Genomic DNA, 25,669 nt, shown 5'->3' with positions numbered 1-25,669 from the left:
CCCCTTCTATGTTGGTGATGAAACCTACTTTCCTCTAATCGTAGCGGATGTCCTCTTGTTACCGTCGCGGTCCTGGGTGTAAACAGATCTTGGGAGAGATCCTTGTATTGTCCCCTCATGTATTTATACATAGTTATTTGATCACCCCTTAGCCGTCTTTTTTCTAGAGTAAATAGTCCCAATTTGGATAGCCTCTCTGGGTATTCCAGTCCTCTCATTCCATGTATTAGTTTAGTTGCCCTTCTTTGAATCCCCTCAAGCACTGTGACATCTTTTCTGAGCACCGGTGACAAGAATTGCACGCAGTATTCCATGTGAGGCCTGACTAGTGCCTTATATAATGGAAGGATAATGTTCTCATCCTTCACCCCTATACCTCTGTTAATGCACCCCAAGACTTTATTTGCCTTTGCAGCAGCTGACTGGCATTGGTTACTCCAGTTTAGTCTACTATCCACTAGTACCCCCAGATCCTTTTCCATATCACTTTTCCCTAGTGGTACCCCATTAAGTGAATATTGGTGACATCCGTTTCTCCTGCCCATGTACATAGTCTTACATTTTTCAACATTGAACTTCATTTGCCATTTTTCTGCCCAAGCCCCCAGCTTATCCAGGTCCGTTTGTAGCCGCACATTGTCCTCCGTTGCATTAATTATATTGTATAATTTTGTGTCATCTGCAAATATTGATATTTTGCTGTGCAGCCCCTCTATCAGGTCATTGATAAATATGTTGAACAGAGTGGGGCCTAATACTGAACCCTGTGGCACCCCGCTAGCGACTGTGGTCCAATCAGAGTATGAACCATTTATTACCACCCTCTGCTTTCTATCATTGAGCCAATTTTTTACCCACTTACACACGTTTTCGCCCAGTCTGAGCTGCCTCATTTTGTATATTAGCCTATTATGTGGCACGGTGTCAAAGGCTTTAGAGAAGTCCAGATATACGTGATCAATAGATTCTCCCTGGTCCAGCTTAGAGCTTACTTCATCGTAGAAACTGATCAGATTTGTCTGACATGAGCGACCCTTCATGAATCCATGCTGGTGAGGAGTTATTCCCTTGTTCTCCTTGAGGTACTCATCAATGGCGTCTCTCAGAATCCCCTCGAAAATTTTTCCCGTTACTGAGGTGAGACTTACTGGCCTGTAGTTACCAGGCTCACTTTTGCTCCCTTTTTTGTAAATTGGAACCACGTTGGCAATGCGCCAATCCAATGGTACTACTCCGCTCTTGATAGTGTCTAGAAATATTAGATATAGTGGCCTAGCTATCTCGTCACTTAGTTCCCTTAGTATCCTTGGGTGTAATCCATCTGGGCCCGGCGCTTTATCAATTTTAGTCTTCTTCAGTCGCTTCCGCACCTTCTCCTGTGTTAGGTATGAGATATTTTGTGAGGGGTTCGTTTTATTCCCCTGCATCTCGTGTGGCATTTCCTTTTCGTTTGTGAATACACTTGAGAAGAAACTGTTTAGTAGATTTGCTTTCCCTCTGTCATCATCAATGATCTCTCCTGCATTATTTTTTAAAGGGCCAGTGCTCTCCCTGCAAATCCTTTTGCTGTTAATATAGTTGAAAAATAGCTTCGGGTTGTTTTTGCTCTCTTTGGCGATCCGTCTTTCTGCTTCCTCCTTGGCAGTTTTGATCGTAACTTTGCATATTTTGTTTTTTTCCCTGTATGATTTTAGCGCTTCTTCGCTGCCTTCCTGCTTTAGTAGTTTGAACGCTTTCTTTTTTTCGTTTAATGCCTCTCTTACCGTCTTGTTGAGCCACATTGGTTTCCTTTTAGTTGAGTTTCTTTTATTTTTAAAGGGAATGAACTGCTCACATGAGGTGATTAGGATCCTTTTAAACTTTTCCCATTTGTCCTCTGTACTGATATGTTTGAGGGTGTTGTCCCAATTAATGTTACCGATAGTAGTTCTAAGCTCATCAAATTTTGCTTTACTAAAGTTTAGTTTCTTTGTCGCTCCCTGATAAGGCTTCCTATTGAATGACAGCTGGAAATTGATTATATTGTGGTCACTGTTCCCCAAGTGCCCCTCAACCTGCACCCCTTTATACGTTCCGGTTTGTTAGTTAGTACTAGGTCCAGAATGGCTCTCCCTCTTGTTGGTTCCTGCACAAGTTGGTTCAGGTAATTGTCTTTAATTACTCTCAAGAACTTATCACCCCTGTGAGATTTGCAGGTTTCGTTCTCCCATGTTATATCTGGATAATTAAAGTCCCCCATGATAATTACATCATTGCGGTTTGACACCTCTTCTATCTGCCTTAATAGTAAGTTATCAGTTTCTTCTGTTGCTTTTGGTGGTCTATAGAAGACCCCTATCAGGATTTTGTTATTTTTTCCTCCCTGTATTTCTACCCACAGAGATTCTACCTGTTCTTCTCCTACCCCTATATCCTCCTGTAGCCTCGGCTTCAAGTTCGATTTGACGTACAGACATACCCCTACCCCTTTCTGGTTCCTTCGGTCCCTTCTGAAGAGATTGTACCCCTGCAAATTCACGGCCATTCGCATTTATCATCCAGCCATGTTTCCGTAATTCCGACTATAACATAATTTTCATCAGTCATTCTCGCTTCTAGCTCACCCACTTTACCAATCAGACTTCTTGCATTCGTGGTCATACAATTTATATCTTTTTTTTGTTTTTTAAATTTGTTTTGTTGCTATTCGTACTTATGGCTGATCTATCAGTTCTAACTGTACTAACCCCACCCCCTGCTCGACCCCCATTCCCTTTGCTTGGACCCGGGTCGCTAGTTACACTGGCTACCCCACTATTTCTCATTTTACCCTCCCCCCCAGTCCCTAGTTTAAGTTTAATATTTTTTATTACTCATCTCCCCAAAATGAAACTTGCACCAAAGAGAGTGCATTTACCTGTATTCAGATTTTAATTCCCCCCCCCCCCCCCCAAAAAAAAAAAACCAAAACCTGAACATGGACTTTTAAGATATTCATGGTCAAAGTTTACATCATGTGACTTTGAAATGAAGAATGTACACCCCCAATTGCAAAAAGTCGAAACGTTGTGTAACATATAAAAAAAAGTTTAAAAAAAAGGATGCAATGATTTGGAATTCTCATCCAACTATATCTACAGTAGAACATATAACATATCAGAGGGGGGGGGGGGGACATTGTTCATTTTAATTAAAAAAAAATAACTCATTTACAAATTGATGGCAGCAACACATCTCACAAAAGTTGGGTCACTGGCTGAAAAAGTAAGTGGTACTAATGAGGGTCAGTTTCCTACTAAGTCACATGACTGTATAATAGGAGCATGTTAGAGAGGCAGAGTCTCTCAGAAGCAAAGATGGTCAGAGGTCACCAATTGGTGAATGCGGTCTAAAAATGGTGGAACAATTCCAAAAAAATATTCTTCAATGTAAAACTTTGAAGGTTTCGAATATCCCAACATCTACAGCACATAATAGTGTAAAAAAATCAGGGAATCTGCAGAAATTCATGTGCATAAGGTACAAGAATGATGATCATTATAGGGCGCTGGAGAACTACGGGCCTCAGGTGGCACTAAAAGGGATTGTTGGAGTTGTAAGAATTCTGGACAACACCTGCCCCATACAGTAAAAAAAAAATAATGGTATACTTATCACTCCGCCCCATGATCGTGCTCGGTCTCCACTCCGGTCTCTCTTTACAACTGAAGTCCCGCCTGGTTTACGGGACGCCACAGGGGCAAAAGCCAACAACAGAGCTTGGTGATCGATCACTGTGATCCGTTATTGGCTGCAGCCACTGTAACGTCCTGTTAACTGGACGGGACTTCAGCTGCAAACAGAGACCAGAGCAGGGGACTGAGCGCTGTCACGGGGAGAGGTGAATATATCACCACTTGTTGTTTTACCGCATCGGGAAGGGGATGTTCTTACAACTCGGACAACTCCGTTAAAACGGGCATGATTCTGTAATGGAAATCAATGCACAAGACCAGAAATACTCCCACAAATCACCGTCTGTGAACACAGTTTGTCGTGCAATCTACAAATACAAGTTACCACTGTATCATGCAAAGAAGCAGCCAAATATCAGCACAAAGTCTATGCGGGCCACGAAAAATATGGAGAGACACTAAAAGGGAAATACAAAAAGAAAACTCTGATAAAAAATTGGATATCAATGGAAACGGAAGCTCAAAAAGTTTTGTTGCCCATCATCAAAAATCTTTTCCCCATTAGAGGTGATCAGTGTGACCCCCCTCTGTTACCGGACACACATGGAGCCTGTAGTCAAGTCCTGCCATACATGTTGTAGCGGATCATGATGACTGATACAATGTCTTCTGGGATGGGTCCTCGCAGATCATGGTGGCCCGTATGTTAGTTATCTCGCTTGGACGAGTGCCGATCTAGAATGACCACGACCGAGAGCATTGTTCCATTCAGTGTTGATGTCGGAGGAGATACCATTGCCTATCTGTTGCACCCACGAGTGCTGCGGATGACAAAGAGGCCTCCGTCATCCGGCAGGGCATCGTCTCTCGATTTTCCTAGCAATCGCTGTGTTAGGGCTGGCCAGGGCAGATGGACAGGGATTCCCTACGCCAACCCTCTCCCGTATCCCTACCTACTTGCCCCCCCTGGGCTAAGCCCCATGGCAACGACTGGGCGACGGTCCCTACTCTGCATTAGTGTCAGGGAACCAAGGAGGGGAGACTGGGAAACCAACAGGTGGGAATTGTGTGCTGATGAGGACAGGGAGGTGCAAACCAGAGGATAGTCAGGAAGCAAGCCGGGTCAAAACCAAAAGATCACGAGCGAAGTACAGGAGGGCAAAAACAGAAGCAGAGACAATTGCAAGCCAAGGTCAAACCAAAAGACACGTTCGAGGTACAGGAGGGTAAGGCAAAAGCACAGTCAAAAAACAAGCAGCAGTCTAAGCACTAAAGTCAGCTAACAGAATGCGGGTGGTAGTCAGGACTGAGTCAAAACATACACTGGCATAGAGATCTGGGTCAGCAGGGTTTATATGCAGACCTACCCCGCCCAGAGGGGCAGGGATAAGTCACCTGATGACTGGAGGGAGTCAAAAAGGCACCTCCCCCCTATGGCGTGAACTCACCTGAGCACCGCGCAGTCGACCGGACGCGAGGCGGGCCGCCATGACCAACCAGGAGCGGGGGAACCCCGGACCGAGCCGCCAGCCTGGGCCCCAGCCACACCAGGAGGAGCAGCCCGCACAGATTGAACAACAGTGCCCCCAGTGGTAACCCTTCTTTTAACATGCTGCGGTTAGAGCACCGTGGGCCGAAACAGCTTTTGACAAGTGTACAACATGACCAAAAAGTGCAAGTTGTCTCCTTTTTATTGTTTTTGTGATTGACTCAAGCCCTATGCAAGCCTGTATCTCGCTGTTTTTGATTAAATCAAACCAACGGACACGGAGAATCTGGCGTTGGCATCGCATGTGAAAGAACTCTAGATGCCCAGTGGTTTGCGACAGCAAGGTCCAAGTCTCCGAGCTGTACAATAATATTGGCATACACAGGTCGGGTAGAATCGAATCTTAGTCCTGAGTGTTATGTTCTGCTTCCGCCAGAGTTTATCCAGGGACCTCATTGCCGAGGCTGCCAGCGCTATTCTCCGCAGGATGTCCGGAAGCGCCCTCCCATCTGTGTGCTGAACGCTTCCGAGGCCCAAGACAGGCCGCCTCAAAATCGAACCGTTTTTGGGGGCGGGGCGGTGGGGGGCTTATAGATCCTAACACTTACCCAGAGGAAGAAAAAAAATCACACCGTGTAAGGCGAGAAATGTGAAAGTTCATTATTGTCACCACCTGCACAACCAATCCATTGGTTTTGTAGTTGCCATTCACTTCTGACTACATTGTGATAATGGGAGGTGGGGTGCATCCTGTTGGAAGATGAAACCTCAGATTTCCTGTTCCGGCTGCGGCAGAAGCCGTATTTGTTGCTTCTAGGTACGAAATCCCCGGGAATGTTTTTTGTAAAATGTATATATGTGAGTGTCATTAGTTGTGAATTATATGTATTTCAGATTGGGAAGATGATGTGTTATAGCGCTGTATCGCACATTCACAGCCTTCATCCACGGCTACAGTCTGTGTTACAGATGGATTTGTATCATAGTCACACATGCTAGAAAAATCAGGTCAGTCTACAGAGTCGTGTCGAGTCGCTTGAATATTTCAGAAATGGGATGCAGTAGATAATGCATAAGTCTGACTGGTCTACACAAGGGGCTTAGAGGATGCATATAGCCATACAAGAGGGCACTATTGCATGTATTCTGGGTGTGTTTGGGCGGGTCACACATGGCATCAACAACCATAACAACTGATGGCATCTGCCTCAAGCTGATGGTTCACTATATCAACAATGCATAAACCCCCCAGGAACGCCAATCATGTCCGATGACATGACGGACTATGGTCGCTTCATTTGATAAGGCCCCAACAGTATCTATGGCCCTTGTGTTTTGCTCAGAGTCAGCCAATGACATATGGTCCTCATTGGCATCACAGTGTCTTAATGTGCAGCAGCGTACATTAGGAGGAGACAGATGGAAATCCCTGTCTGCCTCTTCCACAGAGAAGCTCGCAGTCATTAATTTTTTATCCTAATCTAATGCCTGAACGGCACATCTGGTTACATAATAATCAAGCAGGATCTCCGCCGGGAGAAAGACGAGGTCTGAACTGCTCTACTGAATCACTACATGATGATGTACGAGGCCCGTCCTATGTAGACCTGCTTTACCTACACTCCCATTTACATTTCATACTGCCTGTATTTGGAATACACACTTATGCTTTTATTAAGGGAGCTTTACAAGAAAGTTGACCGATTTGACCCCCCCCCCTTGGCGACATCTGCCATACATGTACGGTGGATGTGCACAGAGTTGTATGGAGAAGGTGCAGGAGCCACACTCACTCCATACGTGTTGTCGGTCTTTAAAAACCCCAACTGTAGTTGTTACCTATTTAAATGCTGTAGTCAATTCTGGAATTGGTATTCAACTGTCCTGTAAGGCTTGCCCGCAGTGAGATTGCTGGGTCGGTGTGTTCATGCAAAGAGCTGATAGGTGCAGGAAGCAGACAGCTCTGTTCGTATTGCAGTCCAAGTTCCTATTCATTTCAGTGAGAACTTGGCTTGTAATACCAAGCCTGGCCACTGCAGTGGGAACAGAGCTGTCTCCTTCCTGCAGAAATCAACGAGTTTCCTGTTGACTGCCCCCTGCCAATCTATCACTGATGACCTATCCTTAGGATATGCCAATAGTAGATTACAACTGGACAATCCCTTTAAGAAGAACAATTGGCCTTTAATTTTTGCACTCTAGCTGATCCTTTGCAGGGTTAGGAGCTAATAAGATATAGGAATGGAGCATAGAGGCTGGTACTGGGGAACCCTCTAAAAAGGGATTACAGAGGTACAAATCAGGGAATCAATTCATGGGCAAAGGTCTTACAACAGGAATACGACATACCATCTGGTAGGGAGACTTTCGATCTGGCAGATCTTTGATAGTCAGTGAAATCTCATCTTCAGAGATGGGAGCATTAAGGTAAGTGATGGTTTCTACCGGGAGCTTATAGAGCTTACAGAGGATTAAGCAAGCATTCCCTTTCCTTCTCATTAGCAAAGAGCTGGATTGGTAATGAGTTTAAGCAGGAGCAGTAGTAATAAATTGTCAATCCGTGTATGGGTGCCATGAGGCGATGAGAAGAAAGAAAAGGATTTGTCATAGGGATGATTGAACAGCCAAAAATCGTTTAACGAAAAGCTTCTAATTAATTTTCAAAACTGTCTAGAAAGCCTGGACACTGGTGTAGAAAGCCATCCAAGAGAGAAAGCCTGTCCATCCTACTGGAGAACACGGCATTAAAGAATAGCTGAGGGTCATAGACATTCACTTAAGAGCTGTCTTCAGAAATGTAATTTCTGGTGTATTAGGGGCAAATATGTTGTAGGTTGTCATAAGTGCTCCTTGTAAGGACTCCGCTGAATGACATACCTGCCCTTAGGGTCAGTTTGCGAGGACGTCACCTGCAGAGGGCAATTCCAGGCAAGGAGAACCGCTACACCTGCCCTTTTCTGAGCTGCTGAGAATACAGTAGGGAAATATTTAAGAGGGTAATTGTGTGCCACATGGTGGTATTTGGTTGGCACTGCAGGATAGTACTTGGTGCTGCATGCAGGGCTCTAGAAGGCAACCAAAATGTTCACCAATGCACGCAAAATTTAGCTGATGGCAACAAGATTTTTCAGCCTGGCCACCATTTGTGACTAGGCCATCGCTGCGCCGACTCTGATTAAAGGAAAAAACAAAAACACTTGCTCTGCAGGACATGTCTGACACTAAACATGCCTGCTAGGTGACCGTCCACCTGTCGCACTCATGCTACCCAGAAGGAGCGGAAGAAGTCCTTAGTGCCGCAGGGTCCTGCTCAAATGTTGCCTGAGAACATGTATGTAGATAAGATGCTGATGGGGCCAGGGCCTAGCTGATATTCATTTGAGAGGGCACCTGGCTGCAATGTAATGTGAATGGGGGAGGTGGGACTCCTGGCTACTAGTAAGGGGCCAACCTCATTGTCTTTAGCTCTGTCTATTTCCTCTATGGAGGTCTGAAAAGTGTCCAAGCTTGACCGCGGGTCTCCGGACCCAAACTCAAAGCATCATACGGATGTATGTTGCTCTGAGTCTGCATAGTCTGTGAGCAGAAAAGAAAGGAGCCAAGGAGTCCCAGGAGTGTGATTTTTATACTTACCTGGCTTCACATTCCCTTACTGTCAGCCCTGGAAGGTGATGTGGAGTTCATGCACTGGACTCATCTCTACAATTACACATACCATTCTCTATGTGTGTGTGCACACCAACTGCAGGGATGAGTCCAATGCATAGACCACCTGCCGAATTCCAGGGCGGATAGTAGGGGACAAGTAATCCAGGTAAGTATAGAAAAGCACACTCCTAGACTCCTCAGCCCCTCTTCTGAGCTCACAGGCTTACTTCACAGTGCTCAGAGGTGATGACCAGTTCCCTTTAAACGGATTGTCCAGTTGTAAACCACTGATAGTCTATCCTCAGGATAGGTCATCAATATTGGTGTAACATCTTACCGGCGCTGGATAGGAGCCGCGGTTGTAGAAGTCGTGCAGGTGACTAGAGAGTAGTCAGGATAGCCAGGAGTCGTTATCGGGAAGTCTCGGTTGCCGTACAAATGGATGAGGTGGAAAGTGTAGTCAGATGGAAAGCCAGAAGTCAGCAACAAGTAATTACGGTTTGCAGGAGAGGACGCTTGATCAAGGCAATGAAGCCCAAAGATGGTAGTCATTGCTTTCAAGGGGGGCAGGTCCACTATAAAGTCCATCGAAATAGATTCCCATGGCCTGGAACCACAAGCTTGCCCTCTGGGATTGGCAGAGGTTAGAGGAATCCCAGAGGGCAAGCTTGTGGTGTCTTGCTCTAGGCACATACGTCGCAAGAGGTGACATATCTCTTCACATTCTTCCTGCAGTCGGGCCACCAGAAGGAACAAAGTAAGAGTTCCAGAGTCTTTGTGATCCCAAGGTGACTGACCAGCTTGGAATTGTGGAGCAGTTTGTGGTCTTCAAGTCGACCAGCCTTGGGATTGTATAGTTGGTGTTCTCGCCTCCAAAGTCTATTTTTGAAAGAGAACTTCACATCCTTAGAAGGACGACTCAGGAAAGGGTCACTTTCATAGCCTCCCTTAAGCTTGGTTAGGAGGTCCTCAGAAGGCAGGATACCCCAAAATTTAGGGTGGACAGAATTGTGTGGTCCGTATTTGACTTCTCTTCAGACTCCAAAAATACCATGGACAATGCATCTGCCTTCCCATTTCGGGAACCGGGGTGGTAGGACACAGCGAAATTAAACCTGGAGAAGAACAGGACCCATCGTGCTTGTTTCACAGATAACCTCTTGGCAGTACAGAGAAATTCTAAATTCTTATGGTCAATAAGAACCATTACTGGATAATGGGCATCTTCCAAGAAGTGCGTGCATTTGGTAAAAGTTACCTTGATGGCTAGAAGTTCATTGTTCCCAACAACATAGTTTTTCTCCGCGGATGATAAGGTGTAGGACAGAATTGCACAAGTTTCTCCAAAGTGACTTGTGCCTTCGGAGACCAGGAAAACGTATGTACTTTCTTTGTGACTGAGGCAATGGGAGAGATGACTTTTGAGAAGTCCTTGATAAATCTTCTGTAGAATTCTGTGAAACCGATCAGGCGTTGTCCTACCTTCAAATTTTTTGAAATGGGACAATCCAGGATAGCTTTAATTTTGCTGGGGTCCATATTTAAGCTGTCTGAGAAATTCACACTTCTCTAGCTTGATGTAGAGGTTATTTTTTGGGAATCCTTCCAAGACCACCTGAACATGCCTGCGATGTTCCTCCAAAATGTAAGAGAAGATGAGGATGTTGTCGGGATATGCCACTACAAATTGATCCAACAGCTCTCGAAATACGTTATTGATAAAGTGCTGGAAGGTAGTGGGAGCATTGCAGAGACCGAAAGGCATTACTAGAGATTCGAAGTGTCCACATCTTGTTCTGAAAGCAGTCTTCTATTCATCTCGAGGGTGGATCCGTACCAGATTATATGTTCCTCTGCGGTCGAGTTTAGTAAAGACTTTGGCTGCCCTAAGCCTCTCCAGCCGTTCTGGGATTAAGTTCCTGGTAATCGATGCATGGTCGAAGAGTAGAATCTTTCTTTTCAACTAAGAAAATGGGAGCTCCAGCTGGGGAAGGCGGCAGCCGGATGAAACCCTTCTTCAGATTTTCATTCAAATATTCCCAAAGGGTCTTTAACTCTGGTTTTGGGAGGCTGTAGATACGCCCAAACAGAATAGAAGATCCAGGTAGCAGCTCAATAGGACAGTCATATGGCCGATGAGGTGGCAGCTGGTCAGCTTAGTTATTGCTGCAGACATCCCTGAACATGTGGTACTGAACTGGTAGTTTATCCATGTCCTGTTGACCATCCTTGAGGTTCAGGGGCGATGGTTCCATGTGGCAGTTCTCTTTACAGTATTCTGAAGGTAAGCAATGGTCCTTATTTCCCAGTTGATAGAAGGTTTATGGGAATAGAACCAGGAGATCCAGAGAATCACTGGAAATTTAGGGGACAAGATTAACCGGGGGCAGATGGTTTCTCTTTTTTTTTAAAATATTTTTTATTTGGATTGTCATCACTTTTCTTATTTAACAAAACAAATAAAAAAAGTTGTACCTCCACCCCTTCCCCTTGAGTCTCCCTCATGTATCCAATATATAGATCGTCCAACATCCTGAGTAAACAGAAGAAAGAATTTTCCATCCTTTCAGATCTCTTTAACTTCGTCCCTTTGAGAATAGTCAGTTGTACTTTCAATTAGCTCAATCCACACTTCAGTGCATACTGTACTTTACCCATCCCCCATACATGTACAACAACTTTAGAACCTTTGCTATTGTATTTCTACATTATATTGTGATATACACAGTCAGATACATTTAGACACATGTCTTATGATTATTTCATGGGTCAACACTTTTGCGCTTTCTTCTGACTAGCATATATCCTACTAGCATTTCCCTTGTACACTCAGTTTACCTAATGTGCAAGTTTACTTGTGCCAAGCCAAAGGCATCCAACCATTTGGACCATATCTTACTGTATTTGTGTCCTGCTTTACATTTAAAGAATATGCCTTTTTTCTATGGTAAGAGTCGGTTGATTTTATCCCTAAATTCGCTCAACGTAGGGGGAGACTCATCCAACCAATGCGGCGCTATCAATTTTCTTGCGATATACAAGAGTCTCACTACCGCTAGTTGTTCATGTTTCTCCACTGGTATATCACTTATATATCCTAGGATACATACTAATGGAGTGATCGTTTCTTGATGGTCAGGTTTCATGCGGAGCTCCAGTTCGATTGTATTCCGTGTGACAGGTCCTGAGGACAAGGGTGACCCATCCACGGTTTCCATATCAAATCAGTATGGGCTTAAGCCTGGTGGCGATGTTTTTGTCAAGAGCGAATTCTAAGTCCATGAACTTTCTTGTCGCTCCTGAATCCAACATCACTGAACACTGAGTCTTACCCATTAAGATATCTATTGGGAGAACATAGTGGTGCAGTGGGGAAGGGTTTTCACATAGTCATGAACTACTGATGCAAAGGTGTGTTTGGCGACATCCCCTTGGTTTGCGATGGCTGGATTGGTTGTAGTCTTGACGTTGGCTATGGCCTTTGGGCCTTATTTGGACAGTTTAAGACATAATGTCCCGAGCTTCCAAAGTAAGGGCACGGATTTTCAGCACGGCACCTTTCTTTTTCACTGGTGGAGAGGGGTTTGCAGGTTGCATCAACCTGCATCGGTTCTGGTGCGGCGTCAGTCCTCGACTGGGGACTTAACGTGGCTTGATTGAAGGAGTAATAGGTATTGATGCTCAAACCCCACAGTCTCTCTTTTTGCTGTTTGGAAAGTCTCTGGTCAATTCAAATTCATAGCTGGATAAAATCTTCTAGGTTATCAGGGGCCTCCACTCTGGAAAGTTCATCTTTTACCCACTCAGATAATTCCAGACAAAATTGGCTCCGTTGTGCGGCTGGGGTCCTCGTGGTATCATTCGCCTAGCAACAGAACATCGTCCTTGTCATAGGTTATATAACGTCCCTTCAGCCATGGCACAACGGTTCGGATCATCAAAGATTTGACCCACAGCAGTCGTGAAGGCATCGAGGCTGTTAAGGAGATTACTATTGGTCTCTATGTATGGCGAAGCCCATGCAAGTGCCTCATTAGTGAGGAGATTAATGCTGAAAAACACTTTTTTTCTGTTGCTGGTAAACAAAGTGAGCTGCATCTGGAAATAAATCTGGCATTGATTAAGGAAGCTTCTATACTGATGAGGAGCCCCACTGAATTTTGCGGGCAGTGAGATGCAGCCATCAGAGCCCGAGTGATGCAAATCCAGAAGTTGTTTCTGTAAACTGCTAATTTCCTTTTGTTGATCTAGCACCAGTGCCTGTATTCCAGAAAACTTCTATAGGTAGGAGGCACAAAATTCCTGGAGGTCTGTAACTTGCTTCCGCAGGGTGGACACTGCAGGTTGCATGTTTGGGCGAGATTATTTTGTAACATCTTACCGGCGCCGGATAGGTCGCGGGTGTAGTAGCCATGCAGGTCACTAGAGAGTAGTCAGGATAGCCAGGAGTTGTTATCGGGAAGTCTCGGTTGTAGTACCAATGGATGAGGCGGAAAGTATAGTCAGATGGAAAGCCAGAGGTCAGCAACAGGACTCGGTTTGCAGTACAAATGGATGAGGCGAGAAGTGTAGTCAGATGGAAAGCCAGAGGTCAGCAACAAGTAATCACGGTTTGCAGGAGAGGAGCAGGTTTAGGAGATGACGCTTGATCAAGGCAATAGAGCCCAATAATCTCGCACTGGAGGAGTGTCAGGGTCGGGCTTTTTAGAAGCAGGGGAGGGCCAGGACAGGGAGGGAAACACTAAAATACACAGGATCATGGAACAAGGCTAGGTTCAGCAGGGGAGTTTGTCCAAAGGCTTGGATGGCTCAACAGGGAGAGCCACTGGTCTAGGAACAGGGAGTCCTGGGTTTGAGTCCCGATAAGTGGATTTTTGGGGTCAATAGCCAGTGAACCCCACTGATCAGCTATTCTCTGAGCCAATTAGCTCAGACACCAAGCCAATTTTTGGCAGAAGTGAATAGCTTCATTCTTGACTTAGTATTATAAGCCAGACACACTGAAACGAATGGCCTGCAATACCCAGCCAGGTTACTGCAGTGGGAATGGAGCTCTCCACTTCCTGCAGAAATCGTGTCAGTACACAAGTGCACCGGCCTGGCAAACAGGTGATCAGTGGGCGACTTGATGGCTTACTCTGAAAATAGGCTCTCAATTCTTTAGAATCTTTAAATTTAGTGACCAAAAAATTCATTTGGTTCCTAGTTAATAGAGCCCTGTGCATGATGGTTCTTGTCGGCTAGTGAGGGCCTGGCATCCCCATAAACTGGTTGGTTATACCTGAGTACCATGAAAGCAATGCGGCAGATCATTGATGGGACAACAAAATGATATTAGATGTGGAGGTTACTATTAGCAGTATAAAACAAGTAACTAGGCACTGCCCGCCCCAAAACAGGTAAAGGGATGGACACTCATTGTTTACACCAATCCCTCCCCACCAATATTGTCAGTAACATCCCTCCCCTTGGAGGAGTATATATAATAATAATCTTTATTTGTATAGCACCACCTTATTCCACAGCATTCAAAACACAGGTAGTACAACAATTACATGTGAGCATCACAATAGGGGTGGGGGGTCTGTACCAGGGTGGTGCAGGAGGTACAGGGGAATAGGGCGTATAGGGCAGGCAAAATGGAGAATGTGGGGTGGTCTAAGTAGGCAATAGTCCAGACGTGTGTTAGGTGGGGCGGGGCATGTTGTAAGGGGTGAGATTCGTTCAGGAGATTAGATATGCTTCTTTAAAGAGGAGCGTTTTTAAGGCGCTTCTGAAGTTTTGTGCATCGGGGATTGTCTGGATATTTTGGGGTAGAGCGTTCCAGAGGATCGGTGGGAGAGGTGAGGGGGTGGGAATAAGAGGTACGAATTAGAGGGGCGTTTAGTCTGAAAGTATTAGATTGAAGTTCGCGGGCTGGTTGATGTACGGACAGGAGGGAAGTGATATACATTAGCACGGTGCCGTGGGGAGCATTGTGGGTGAGGGTGATAAGTTTGAATTGATTTCTGTAGTATATGGGCAGCCAGTGCAGCGACTGGCATAGTGCAGAGGCGTCTGAGAAGTGGCTGGATAGGAAGATGAGTCTAGCTGATGCATTTAGTATGGATTGGAGAGGGGAGAGTCTGGTGCGGGGAAGGCCAACAAGTAGCGAGTTACAGTAGTCGAGTCGGCAATGGATGAGGAACGGAGGCTTTAGTACCTGTTGGGCCACATCTATCTTCGATACAAGATGTGATATGGGTAGCTCTGGAGTTTCTAGTACCCTGTTGGGCCGCCTCTAGCTTTGATACAAGATGTGATACTGGTGGGCATGGAGGCTATAGTACCCTGTTGGGCCACCTCTAGCTTGGATACAAGATGTGATACGGGCAGGCATGGAGGCGTACAGGTTCTGCGTGGTTTCCTGCAGCATATTGCTCTACATTTGGTATAGCTGAGCCCCTAGATTGTGCAAACTTGTAGGCTACATGTTAGTTATAAATCTGGCGACCGGGCCACCACGGAAGTGTGACAATGTTGTGGGGGCTCCTGTGACCCCCTTGTGTGTGCGGCCGAGCATTATCCTGCCGGAAGCCGTCGTGAGAGGAACACATGTGGCTGCAGGATGTCCTGAACATATCGCTGAGCTGTCATTGTCCCTCGTACCACTACTAGGGGTGACCGACTGTTGTATGCGATGGCCCCCAGACCATCACACCAGCAGGGGGCAGTGTGCCGCTCCACGGCAAAGGCAGGATTGAGCCGCTCACCCCAAGGTCTTCAGACAGGGCCCAAACTAAACCTGGACAACTCGGTTCCCCTCCGTAGCGTCCAGTTTTATTGTTCGCCACACCACTGCAAACGCAGGTGCCAGTAGGTATCAGAGGCCATACACGTAATGGGGGCTGTGAGACCAAATGTCCTTCAGCCAAGCACCTGGAAACGGTTCAGACAGACAGAGGGGTGTAACAATGGCGCCCCGTCTCTGGATGGCAGACAACTAAACAATTGGAACTGCTGGTTCTTGTCGGACGATCAGATGATCCTCTGTACTGGTGGTTTGTTGGGGGTCCTGAGCCCTGTCACCTTGTGTGCCCTCGCACATCCACTGGTTCCAACACCTCCTAACAGCCTGGTCAGACACTCCTCTTTACTGGTGGTCTGTAGGGGGCATCCTGAGCCCGGTCACCTTGTGTGCCCTCACACATCCACTGGTTCCAGCACCTCCTAACAGTCTGGACAGAACGGCCCAGTAGACAAGGGGGAACCACTTTTAGGGCCTCCAGTGACAAGACCGTTCATCTAATCCCACCAAATCTGCCCGCGATGTAACAAGGGGGGTCAGCTGTCAATCGTTCAGCGGGTTGGGGCCCAGGTCCGGCTTCTGTGCCTGCATCATCACTATGTAGTACATATACGGCGCTGGTCCCCAACTGTAGGCTTCCAGCATTGTACATGTATTACAAGTGTCATCAAGGGGTTAAAGAGGAGTCCTGACCCCCGGTAAGTAGGCAGGTGCGGGTCCTGGAGGTGGGACTTACACCCATCAGACACTTTTGCATATTCACAGCATAAACATCCCCAGTGTGAATCACCCCGTTCTGTTATATTGTGGTCCCGGAAGATAGAAGCTTATTTCCTGCAGCATTAGTGGTCATTATATGTGATGGAGCCCGAATAATGCATTTAGTGAGGAGATAAGAAGGCTGAAGTGATGCAAGTAGTTTACAAGTAGTTTACAAGCTTTTAAAAAAATCCTCTCTCTCCTTTTCCCGCCGCTGCGGCGGTCGGAAGCCTCGTGTTCTGCGCAGCGGTCGGCGGGCCTCGTGTTCTGCGCAGCGGTCGGAGGCCTCGTGTTCTGCGCAGTGGTCGGAGGCCTCGTGTTCTGCGCAGCGGTCGGAGGCCTCGTGTTCCGCGGGACGACTTGTAATTTTGGGTGATACTATTCTATGTACTATATAATACAGAAAACCTGAAGTGGAGTGAAATGGGAAAGAACACAATTGCGCCATCTTCCCGGGGTCGTTTCTGCGGCGTACACTCGGCACCACCAATGACATAACTCTATTCAATGGCTCATTGCGGTCACCACGACAACAAGTTTAGTTTTCTTTCGCTGCACTACTTTAAAAAAAGGCCTTAAAAAAATATTTCCTGTCGCCACCATCGTACCGCTGTAACTTTTCTATTTTTCGGCAGAGACCATGGATGCGGTGTGTGTAATTTCGTCTGTGTTTTTACTGCATTTATTTCACACACGCAAGAAGAAAAAAAAGAAGGCCCAATTGGTGTCACTATTCTTTAACCCCCTGTCTCCTGCCAACATATGTAAATATGCAGTGAATGCAGGCGCCACTCATCAGACTTCGTATCGCTTCACGCAGGGACAGTTTGCAGAAAATGTAGAACCATTCATTACATGATGAGTATTTCTGCGCCAATGTTATAGGACGGCGGAAATGGTTGGATTGCAGGATTTTTTTTTAACCCCGTTAATAAAAACTGCTGCAATTTTCCAAGCTCCAGGGGTGAAACGCATCAAGTACTGAACAGCAGAGGTGGAAGCCTGCCATCTGCTGGACATTGTTATAAAGGCACTCGGAATAAAGGCACCACTTGACCTTCTTCATTACCGTACAGAAGTACATCCGCAGCAGCGCTGGAGAGAAGCTACCCACACTGCGCCCTCCCCACCGGGTTCTATATTTCTCTGACTCAGACGAGGCCGGCGGCGCGGATGCATACCGGAGCTCCCAAAATAGTGGAGGCACCCAGATGTTAGAGATTTATTATTAACCCCTTAATGCTCCAGGACACACCGCTAACTCATGTAGGAGGGTGTTAAGGAGGGGGGTGTCAATCCCGCTCCATACAATGTGGGTGTCGACACCCGCCCACAACAGCCCGGATTAGAGCTCATGCTGGTCGCGGCTGTTAACTCTTTAGATGAAGCAGTCATTTCTAACTGTGGCATTTAAATGCCTTGATTGAAGTTCAGTGGTCCTAAAGCCCCCCAGGGCTGCCATCGCAGTTTGTCTATGAAGCCTTGCCTGTGGAGTTGCTTGATAGGCTGCCTATCAGGTGTAATTTAATACTATGGTATGACTGCCTGTCAGATCGCAAGTGCAAGCCCCCTATAGAGACCCAAAAAAAATGTAAGAATGAGTAAATAAAAAAATTTTAAAAATTTAAAAACCTGTTACAATATTTATAATAAAAAAAGATCAAAATAAAAATGAAACTGTAAAATCCGTAACACATTATTTATCTTGCACGGTGAAAGCAGTCAGAAAAAAAAGCACAACCGCAGAATTGAGCTTTTTTTGGTCACCCTGTTTTCAAGAAAAAAAGTAATAAAAAGTGATCAAAAAGTCATATTTAGCCCAAAACTGTAGCAATGGACACCTATGGCTGTCAGAAGATGGTTGCAGCAAGTAAACATGAGTATATAAAAGAGTTATGGTTTTTGAAGTAGGGAGAAAAAAACGGAAATGGAAAGAAAAAAAAAGGGGTGGAAAGTCCTGAAGGGGTCAATAATGTCTTGCACGCTTCTAGTTTGACTCCCGCTGATGGCATATCAGACAACTTGTGATGCAATAACTGCTCAACTGACATGTCACTCCTTGATGTGCTAATAACGGAGACCACCACCTCTGCAGCGCCACCTACTGGATGGCAGCATTCCTTGAAATCAATGGCCGACTCTTAATACAGGTCTTGAATTGTAAATTACCTTGCTTTTCTATTCCCAATCATTGCTCCACAGACCTGTATTAAGGGCCGGACATTGATTCGCAGGAATGCGGCCATCCAGTAGGTATTGTTCCCTCTTCCTTAATTGCATATTACCCAGAGGAGCATGCATGGCCTTATAAGGGACCTCCTAGGTACTCTCCTCAAGGAGAGGCAAAACTCCTTCTGACTTCTTGATGTGGAAATGCGATCTTCTGCGTCAGAATTGCGCACACTGATTTTGCGCGCTGACCGGGCTAAATCCGCGCACAGATCTGTGCCGAAAACCGCGTCAGAAAAGTCATGGATTTTGAGGTGGTTTTTAGAGCCGGAATTCATGTGGAAAATTCAATGATGAACTCGGCTGTGTGACCCCACCCCGGGGGCGATGTGGATCCGCAACAATGGTATCGTTTGCAGAAAATCGCAGCAGCGTGTAATCCCCTACCTTAACTAGGTGCCGCCTCCCACCGTGATGTGAAGCCGGCCTGCGATTCTTTCCAGGAGCCACATTGTAAGCGTATCTGTATAGTTACCCACCAGGGGGGCTCTCATTACTAGGAGATATCCTCCGTTGCCTGAACCCGGGGGGCTCCTTACCATCCGCTGCGTCTTATAGTCCGAGGAATACCCTCATTATTCTATTTACTTGTTATGAACATTTTTGCAGGTGCCGCCATATTGGTTGTCACCTTTGAAGGGACTTCTCTGTAAATGGTCAGTTTCTATGTGAGGGGAAGCAGAGATTAGGAGCTCACAATCACAAAGTTGAGCCTTAACCCTTTAGAGATCAAGCGTGAAATTAATCCGTACAAAATTTTGGGTTTATTTGAGGTTAAAAAAAAAAAAAATTAAAAACTTGGAACAACCAATAACAAACATGTCCTTACCCCTCCCATGGTAATCCCATCAATCAGGGCGACATAGGGCTTCCTGAAAGTACCTGAGTGGGGGAAGAGAAAAAAAAATAAGAATAAACCAAACTTTCCCTTTAACCATTTCAGAACCGCTAAACTCATAGAAAGGTCTTGCGGTCCTGCAGGGTGTATTCAGCGAGCTCCGTACCCGACAGCTACCGGCAGTTTCTGACAGCTGCCGTGATCACGGCAGTTAACCTTTTAGATGCTGTGGTCAAATCAGACCTTGTGTCTAAACAGTGAGAACGAGGGGGAAGGATCCGTTTCTGCACCCCCTCACCTGGCAGCATGATCAAGAGTGTCAAAGTACTGCAGCATACAGGAAAAGCGAGTGCAGAAAAAGGGTGTAATAAAGTATAAAAAGGATTAAAAAATAAAAATTATTAAGAGAAAAAAAAAGAAAACACCCGGGAATTGCTCCATTTATCAAACCCAACGACGAGGTCACATGACATTACTGTGATGCCAAGTTTATAGAGATTTTTTATTCTATTATTACTTTTGTACAATAAACCAGGTTTTTAAAGGAAAACAATGGACTCTGCATCGCCGCATTCTAAGATCCCCATTTACACTGACAGATGATCGCTCAACCATAGTCTGAGTGACAGTTTTTAGCAATCATCTTTGCATACCTTATAGTAGCTAATTAGCCACTATAGAACTAAGGCCCATTTACACACTCACACTGAGCTGTCTCGCTCAGCAGGGGGGCTGGGCAGTGCAGGAGATTTCTCTCCTCTCGCTCCCCCGCCACTCTCTATTCACATAACACAGTGGCAGCTCACTACTGAATGGCCACTATTTACACTGAACGATGAGCTGCTGGTTGCTCCGAGAAGCAGCCTGCTAGCTCCAGTTGTGACAGCATGGGAGCGCGGAGACACGGGGACGACTGTCGGGCATCCTTTGCCCTAAAGTCTTCCCATGTAAATGGACCCCTATGCAGGCAGAGCGCCCTTCCCCCCGCAGCCACTAACAGAACAATATAGCTGCTTTGCATAAGCAAACAGCTGTATTGTTCTCCGCTCTGACTGCTAGTGTCCCTGCTGTGAATTCACAGATCACTGATAACAGCTGATCCCTCAATTATAGCAAGCTAGAATTCAGGGATCAGCGACTCACAAGAATCGCTCATAAGACAGCTTTGAGTGATTTTTGTTGTGTTTAAAAGGGCCTTAAGACCCAGAACATTAATATTCTGTGGGCAGCAGAGCGCTGCGAGGGGTTTATTGCGGGAAGAGTTGTAGTTATTGTTGGACCAGTCTGGGGAACACGGGACTCGTGGATTGGTTATTTATTGTATTATTTAGGAGGTAAACAAAATGAAAGTAAAAGCATTTCTGTTGTTACTTCTACAATTAGTCCCACAGCGTTCACCAAGCGCTAGAAGTTCTCTGCATTGTTACAAACATAGTTATACCTACATGTCTACATGAGCGGTTTTAACTTGGTTTGGGGAGGGCGGGGGGGGGGGGGGGTAATTTTATGCATTTAAAACAGGTGTTTTGGTGATGAAAATTATTTTTCTTTTAGACTGAATTATATTTCTTTCAATTAACCCCTTAGTGACGAAGCCTGTTTGCGCCTTAGTGACGAAGCCAAATTTTGGAAATCTGACATGCATCGTTCAACGTAGCATAACTCCGTAAAGGCTTTACATATCCAAGTGATTCTGACATTGTTTTTTCGCCACATGTTGTACTTCATTTTGGTTGTAAAAAGAGACCGATATAATTTGTGTATATTTATTAAAAGCGCCAAAATTGGGAAAATATTGAAAAAAGTGTCATTTTTTCACATTTTCAACTGTAATATCTCAAATATGTCCTAACATACGGTACAAATTTTTGATAAGATATATATTTCCATCTGTTTACTTTATTCTGAATGCACATTTGAAAAACTTTTGTGTTTTTTTAACCATTTAGATGACGTACAAATTTAACATTACTTTTCAGCATTTTGAGGAACACTTTGTTTTCCTGCACCAAGCCCAGTTTGCAAAGGCTCATGAGTGTCAGAATAATAGATACCCCCTCAAATGACCCCATTTTAAAAACTGAGTATTTTGACCCCACCGTTTTTTTTCAGGAATTAATTAAATTGAGGAGAAAAAATAAAATTTCATATTTTTGCAAATATGTCATTTTAAAGATATATTTTTTTCCTATATTGCCAATGAAAATGAGGATTTACACCCCAAAATGGATATCCCTGTTTCTCCCGTGTTCAGAAACATACCCATTGTGGCCCTAATCTTATGTCTGGATGCACAACGGGGCCCAAAATGAAAGGAGTAGTCGGTGGCTTTCAGAACTGAAATTTTGCTTGAAGGCGTTTTAGGCCCCATGGCACTTTTGTAGAGCTCTTGAGCGGCCAAAACCATAGAAAACCCCCACAAATGATCCGATTTTGAAAACTAGACCCCTTAACAAATTTATCTAGGAGTGTACTGCCTATTTTGACCCCACATTTTTTGAATGAATTCTAGCAAAGCAAAAGGAAAAAATTGTGATTTTTGTTTTTTTGTCCATTCTGTCATTTTAAAAACAGTTTTTTTTGTACAGCACACACATGAATGAAGCCTTGCGCCCCAAAATGGATACCCCTGTTTCTCCCGTGTTCAGAGACATACCCATTGTGGCCCTAATCTTATGTCTGGATGCACAACGGGGCCCAAAATGAAAGGAGTAGTTGGTGGTTTTCAGAACTGAAATTTTCCTTGAAGGCGTTTTAGGCCCCAAAGTACTTTTGTAGAGCTTTTGGGTGGCCAAAACCAAAGAGAACCCCCACAAGTGACCCCATTTTGAAAACTAGACCCCTTAACGAATTTATCTAGGGGTGTACTGACCATTTTGACCCCACAGTGTTTGAATGAATTCAAGCAAAGCAAAGGGGAAAAAATGTGATTTTCGTTTTTTTGCCAATTCTGTCATTTTAAAAACTGCTTTTTTTGTACAGCACACACATGAATGAAGACTTGCACCCCAAAATGGATACCCCTGTTTCTCCCGTGTTCAGAGACATACCCATTGTGGCCCTAATCTTTTGTCTGGATGCACAACGGAGCCCAAAATGTAAGGAGTAGTCGGTGGCTTTCAGAACTGAAATTTTCCTTGAAGGCGTTTTAGGCCCCATAGCACATTTGAAGACCTCTTGAGCGGCCAAAACCAAAGAGAACCCCCACAAGTGACCCCATTTTGAAAACTAGACCCCTTAACGAATTTATCTAGGGGTGTACTGTGTATTTTTACCCTACAATTTTTGAATAAATCTAAGCAAAGCAGTAGGGAAAAAATTACAATTTTCATTTTTTTGGCAGTTGTATCAATTTAAAAACTTTTTTTTTGTACAGCACACATAGAAATGAAGACTTTCACCCCAAAATGGATACCCCTGTTTGTCCCGTGTTCAGAAACATACCCCTTGTGGCCCTAATCTACTTAAAGGACACATGGCTAGGCCTATAATGGAAGGAGCACCCATTGGATTTCAGGGCACAACGGAATAATCTCCAGGCTCCATTGCCCACTTATAGAGCCATTGAGCGTCTAAAACGATAAAGAACCCCACAAATGACCCCATTTTAAAAACTAGACCCCTTAATGAATTCATCTAAGGGTGTACTGCGTATTTTGACCCCACAGTATTTGAATGAATCTAAGCAAAGCAGAAGGAAAAAATTATAATTTTCATTTTTTTGGCAATTTTGTCAATTTAAAAACTGTTTTTTTTTGTACAGTGTACATAGGAATGAAGACATTCACCCCAAAATGGATACCCCCGTTTGTCCCGTGTTCAGACACATACCCATTGTGGCCCTAATCTACTTATAGGACACATGGTTAGGCCTATAAAGGAGGGAACACCCGTTGGATTTCAGGGCACAACTGACTGAATTCCAGGCCCCATTGCCCATTTGTACGGAATAAAAATTGACTCCCTAAAAATCACCCCCCCCCCCCCCCCCGCACCCTTTTCGGCGTTCCCCAAATCTTAGATAAAAGTAATAATGTGAACTGTGTAGTATTTCCGAAGACAGGGGTAATTACGGAGGCTGGTTGGGATGGGTACATGGGGCAATAAAACTGGGTATCCCCCCTCCTCTCATGCTTTTTGGGGGTCATTTCTTGACCTCAGTAGCGGGTATGGCCTTCACAGATATAGATAAAATTAAAATTAATAACTTTTATTCGCGACTAGTTAAAATTAGGGCCACATAAATCATATAACAAACACAAACAAACGTGGACTAACAACATGGATCGTACTATGTGACTCAGTGACCGGATGGAATGAGGGTCTCAATTCCCCTCTAGTATCCAGTCGGGTTAACCCCTATTGACAAAATTAGGGGACTGGGTCATTGGTTTGTAGCGGTACGTCACAATAGGAAGGATGGTCAAAAGGTATCAGGTTTCCATTCTAGGATAATAATTCATAGCTGGAGACCCATCGACCATTTCTATCGCTACTTTCAATAAGGATCATATGGTTAATCAAAGGTGTGTGTTACACCATACTAGATAGATAGTCACTCAGAGTTAGTGTGTTTCAACGTTGAAGGGGAATTGTTCCCCACAGTGGGTGGTCACTCAGATAATAGTGTAAGTGTTTTGCAACGTTAGTGGCCGAGTAGTCACTCAGTAATCACTCAAACATTCTGAAGTCTTTTCCTATTTGGGAGTGAGATAATTACTCCGCAGGTAGGTGACTACTCGAGTGTCTTTCAACGTTCCAGCTCTTTTTAAGGTATCAACTCAGAGTTGTGTATTCGTTTCACACAGTGAGTGACTGCTCAAGTATTAGTGTACGTATTTCGAATGGTCACTCAGTGATCGCTCAAACATTCATAAGTTTTAAGGAGCGGGATAATCCCTCCAAAGGTAAGTGATCACTTCAGTGGCTCTTCGCCGTTCAATTCCTTTAGGAATAGGATATTAGCTCTTTTTCTGAATAAGATATTAGCTCTTTCAATTCTTTTAGGGATAGGATATTGGCTCAACGCGTTTCTCCGTCCCTGTCTGGGGCGGTTCTTCAGGAGCAGGGCCGAGGATCGCCCTAAAGAATACGTGATTATCCCTATGAGTCCTATTATAGTGAATAAGACCCTTGTTGATAGTCCTTATTTTTATTAGAAGGGAATAAAACAAGCAAAATTCTCCTCCTATTGCTTCCCCCGTCCCGGCTCAAAGACTTAGTGTAGAAGGTCACCTTGCTAGATAGAATAGCAAAGGGACCAATGATAGCCTCTAAGTATTCGTCTGACAACTTTACTGGTTGCAGCGTGACCAATTAACGTATATAAGTCTCACGGCAAGTAGGAGGAAGTTAAATGTCTCAGCTCCCCGTTCCCAGAAGGAATCTCTAAAAACAATTCCTTCTAAGGCGCAATATAAATCGTGCCCAAAAGTGAGGGGCTAGTCAAATAGACTCGTTGGTCCAAGTCTATAAGTACTAGACCAATGCCCTATTACAGCCTGTAGCCTGTAAAGGGTAGTCTAATCCATAGGCCACTGATAGGGTTGGATCAATCATCCAGTGCGCCAAAAATAGGTAAGCAGTGCTGCCCCAAATGCCGGGCAGAGCTGCGCAGCCCTAATAATAAGGGAAGGTAAGTTGCGGGAGGAAGAGAGGAGAAAAGGTATAGCGCCTGCGGCTCTGATGGTGAGCGGCTGGCAAGGGTATGGGGTGTAAAAAGTGGGGTTCCGTGAGTCTCCGTAAGCTTGCTGAGGTGCGGCGGTCTCGCACAGAAGACGCTCAACAAGCTGCTCCTGGAACTGCATGAAGGCGAGCGTTCCCGGGGCTTCTTGTAAAATACGTATTACAGGTAGCGGTCTGAATAACGCCGGGCTCACGCAGCCGTAGGTGGAATCCGCTTGTGGAGGCCCGCAGCGGATCCCAGCTGTGAGCCCGGCTGTGACCCTGCGTACGGCTGCGTAATGTACTGCGCATAACTGCGTACTCACACAGGCGGTCATGCGCAAAACCTTTTTTTTGTTTGTATTTCCCTCACCGTCGCTTAGCGATGACGCGGGTACCCGCAGCCCGTATACAACATAGTTGCGTATTGGCTGCGGGTATATCCGCGACCACGGGGCACAATAGGCTCTATGCTGCGGATATCCACGGTAAAATAGAACCTGCTGCGTTCTCTTTTCTGCGAGTGGATTACACAATTCCGACCCGCTAATGTGAGCGGAATTGTGTAATCCAATGCGATTGATCTGCGTATTACTGCGGAT

At 45.2% G+C, this 25,669-nt stretch overlaps 1 protein-coding gene across 1 annotated transcript in view; it reads right to left on the bottom strand.

Moving 5' to 3' along the window:
• HIBCH (3-hydroxyisobutyryl-CoA hydrolase) overlaps positions 1 to 25,669 on the bottom strand; it is a 93,108-nt gene that overhangs the window by 25,055 nt on the left and 42,384 nt on the right. The window contains exon 6 of the mRNA XM_066577095.1: positions 19,395 to 19,447. Within this exon, the coding sequence (XP_066433192.1) occupies positions 19,395 to 19,447 (53 nt within the window). The remainder of the gene's footprint in view (positions 1 to 19,394; positions 19,448 to 25,669) is intronic.

This window comes from Eleutherodactylus coqui, chromosome 8, assembly GCF_035609145.1.
Source record: "Eleutherodactylus coqui strain aEleCoq1 chromosome 8, aEleCoq1.hap1, whole genome shotgun sequence".
Classification (NCBI taxonomy): domain Eukaryota; kingdom Metazoa; phylum Chordata; class Amphibia; order Anura; family Eleutherodactylidae; genus Eleutherodactylus; species Eleutherodactylus coqui.
This window is presented reverse-complemented; position numbering and strand designations above follow the sequence as displayed.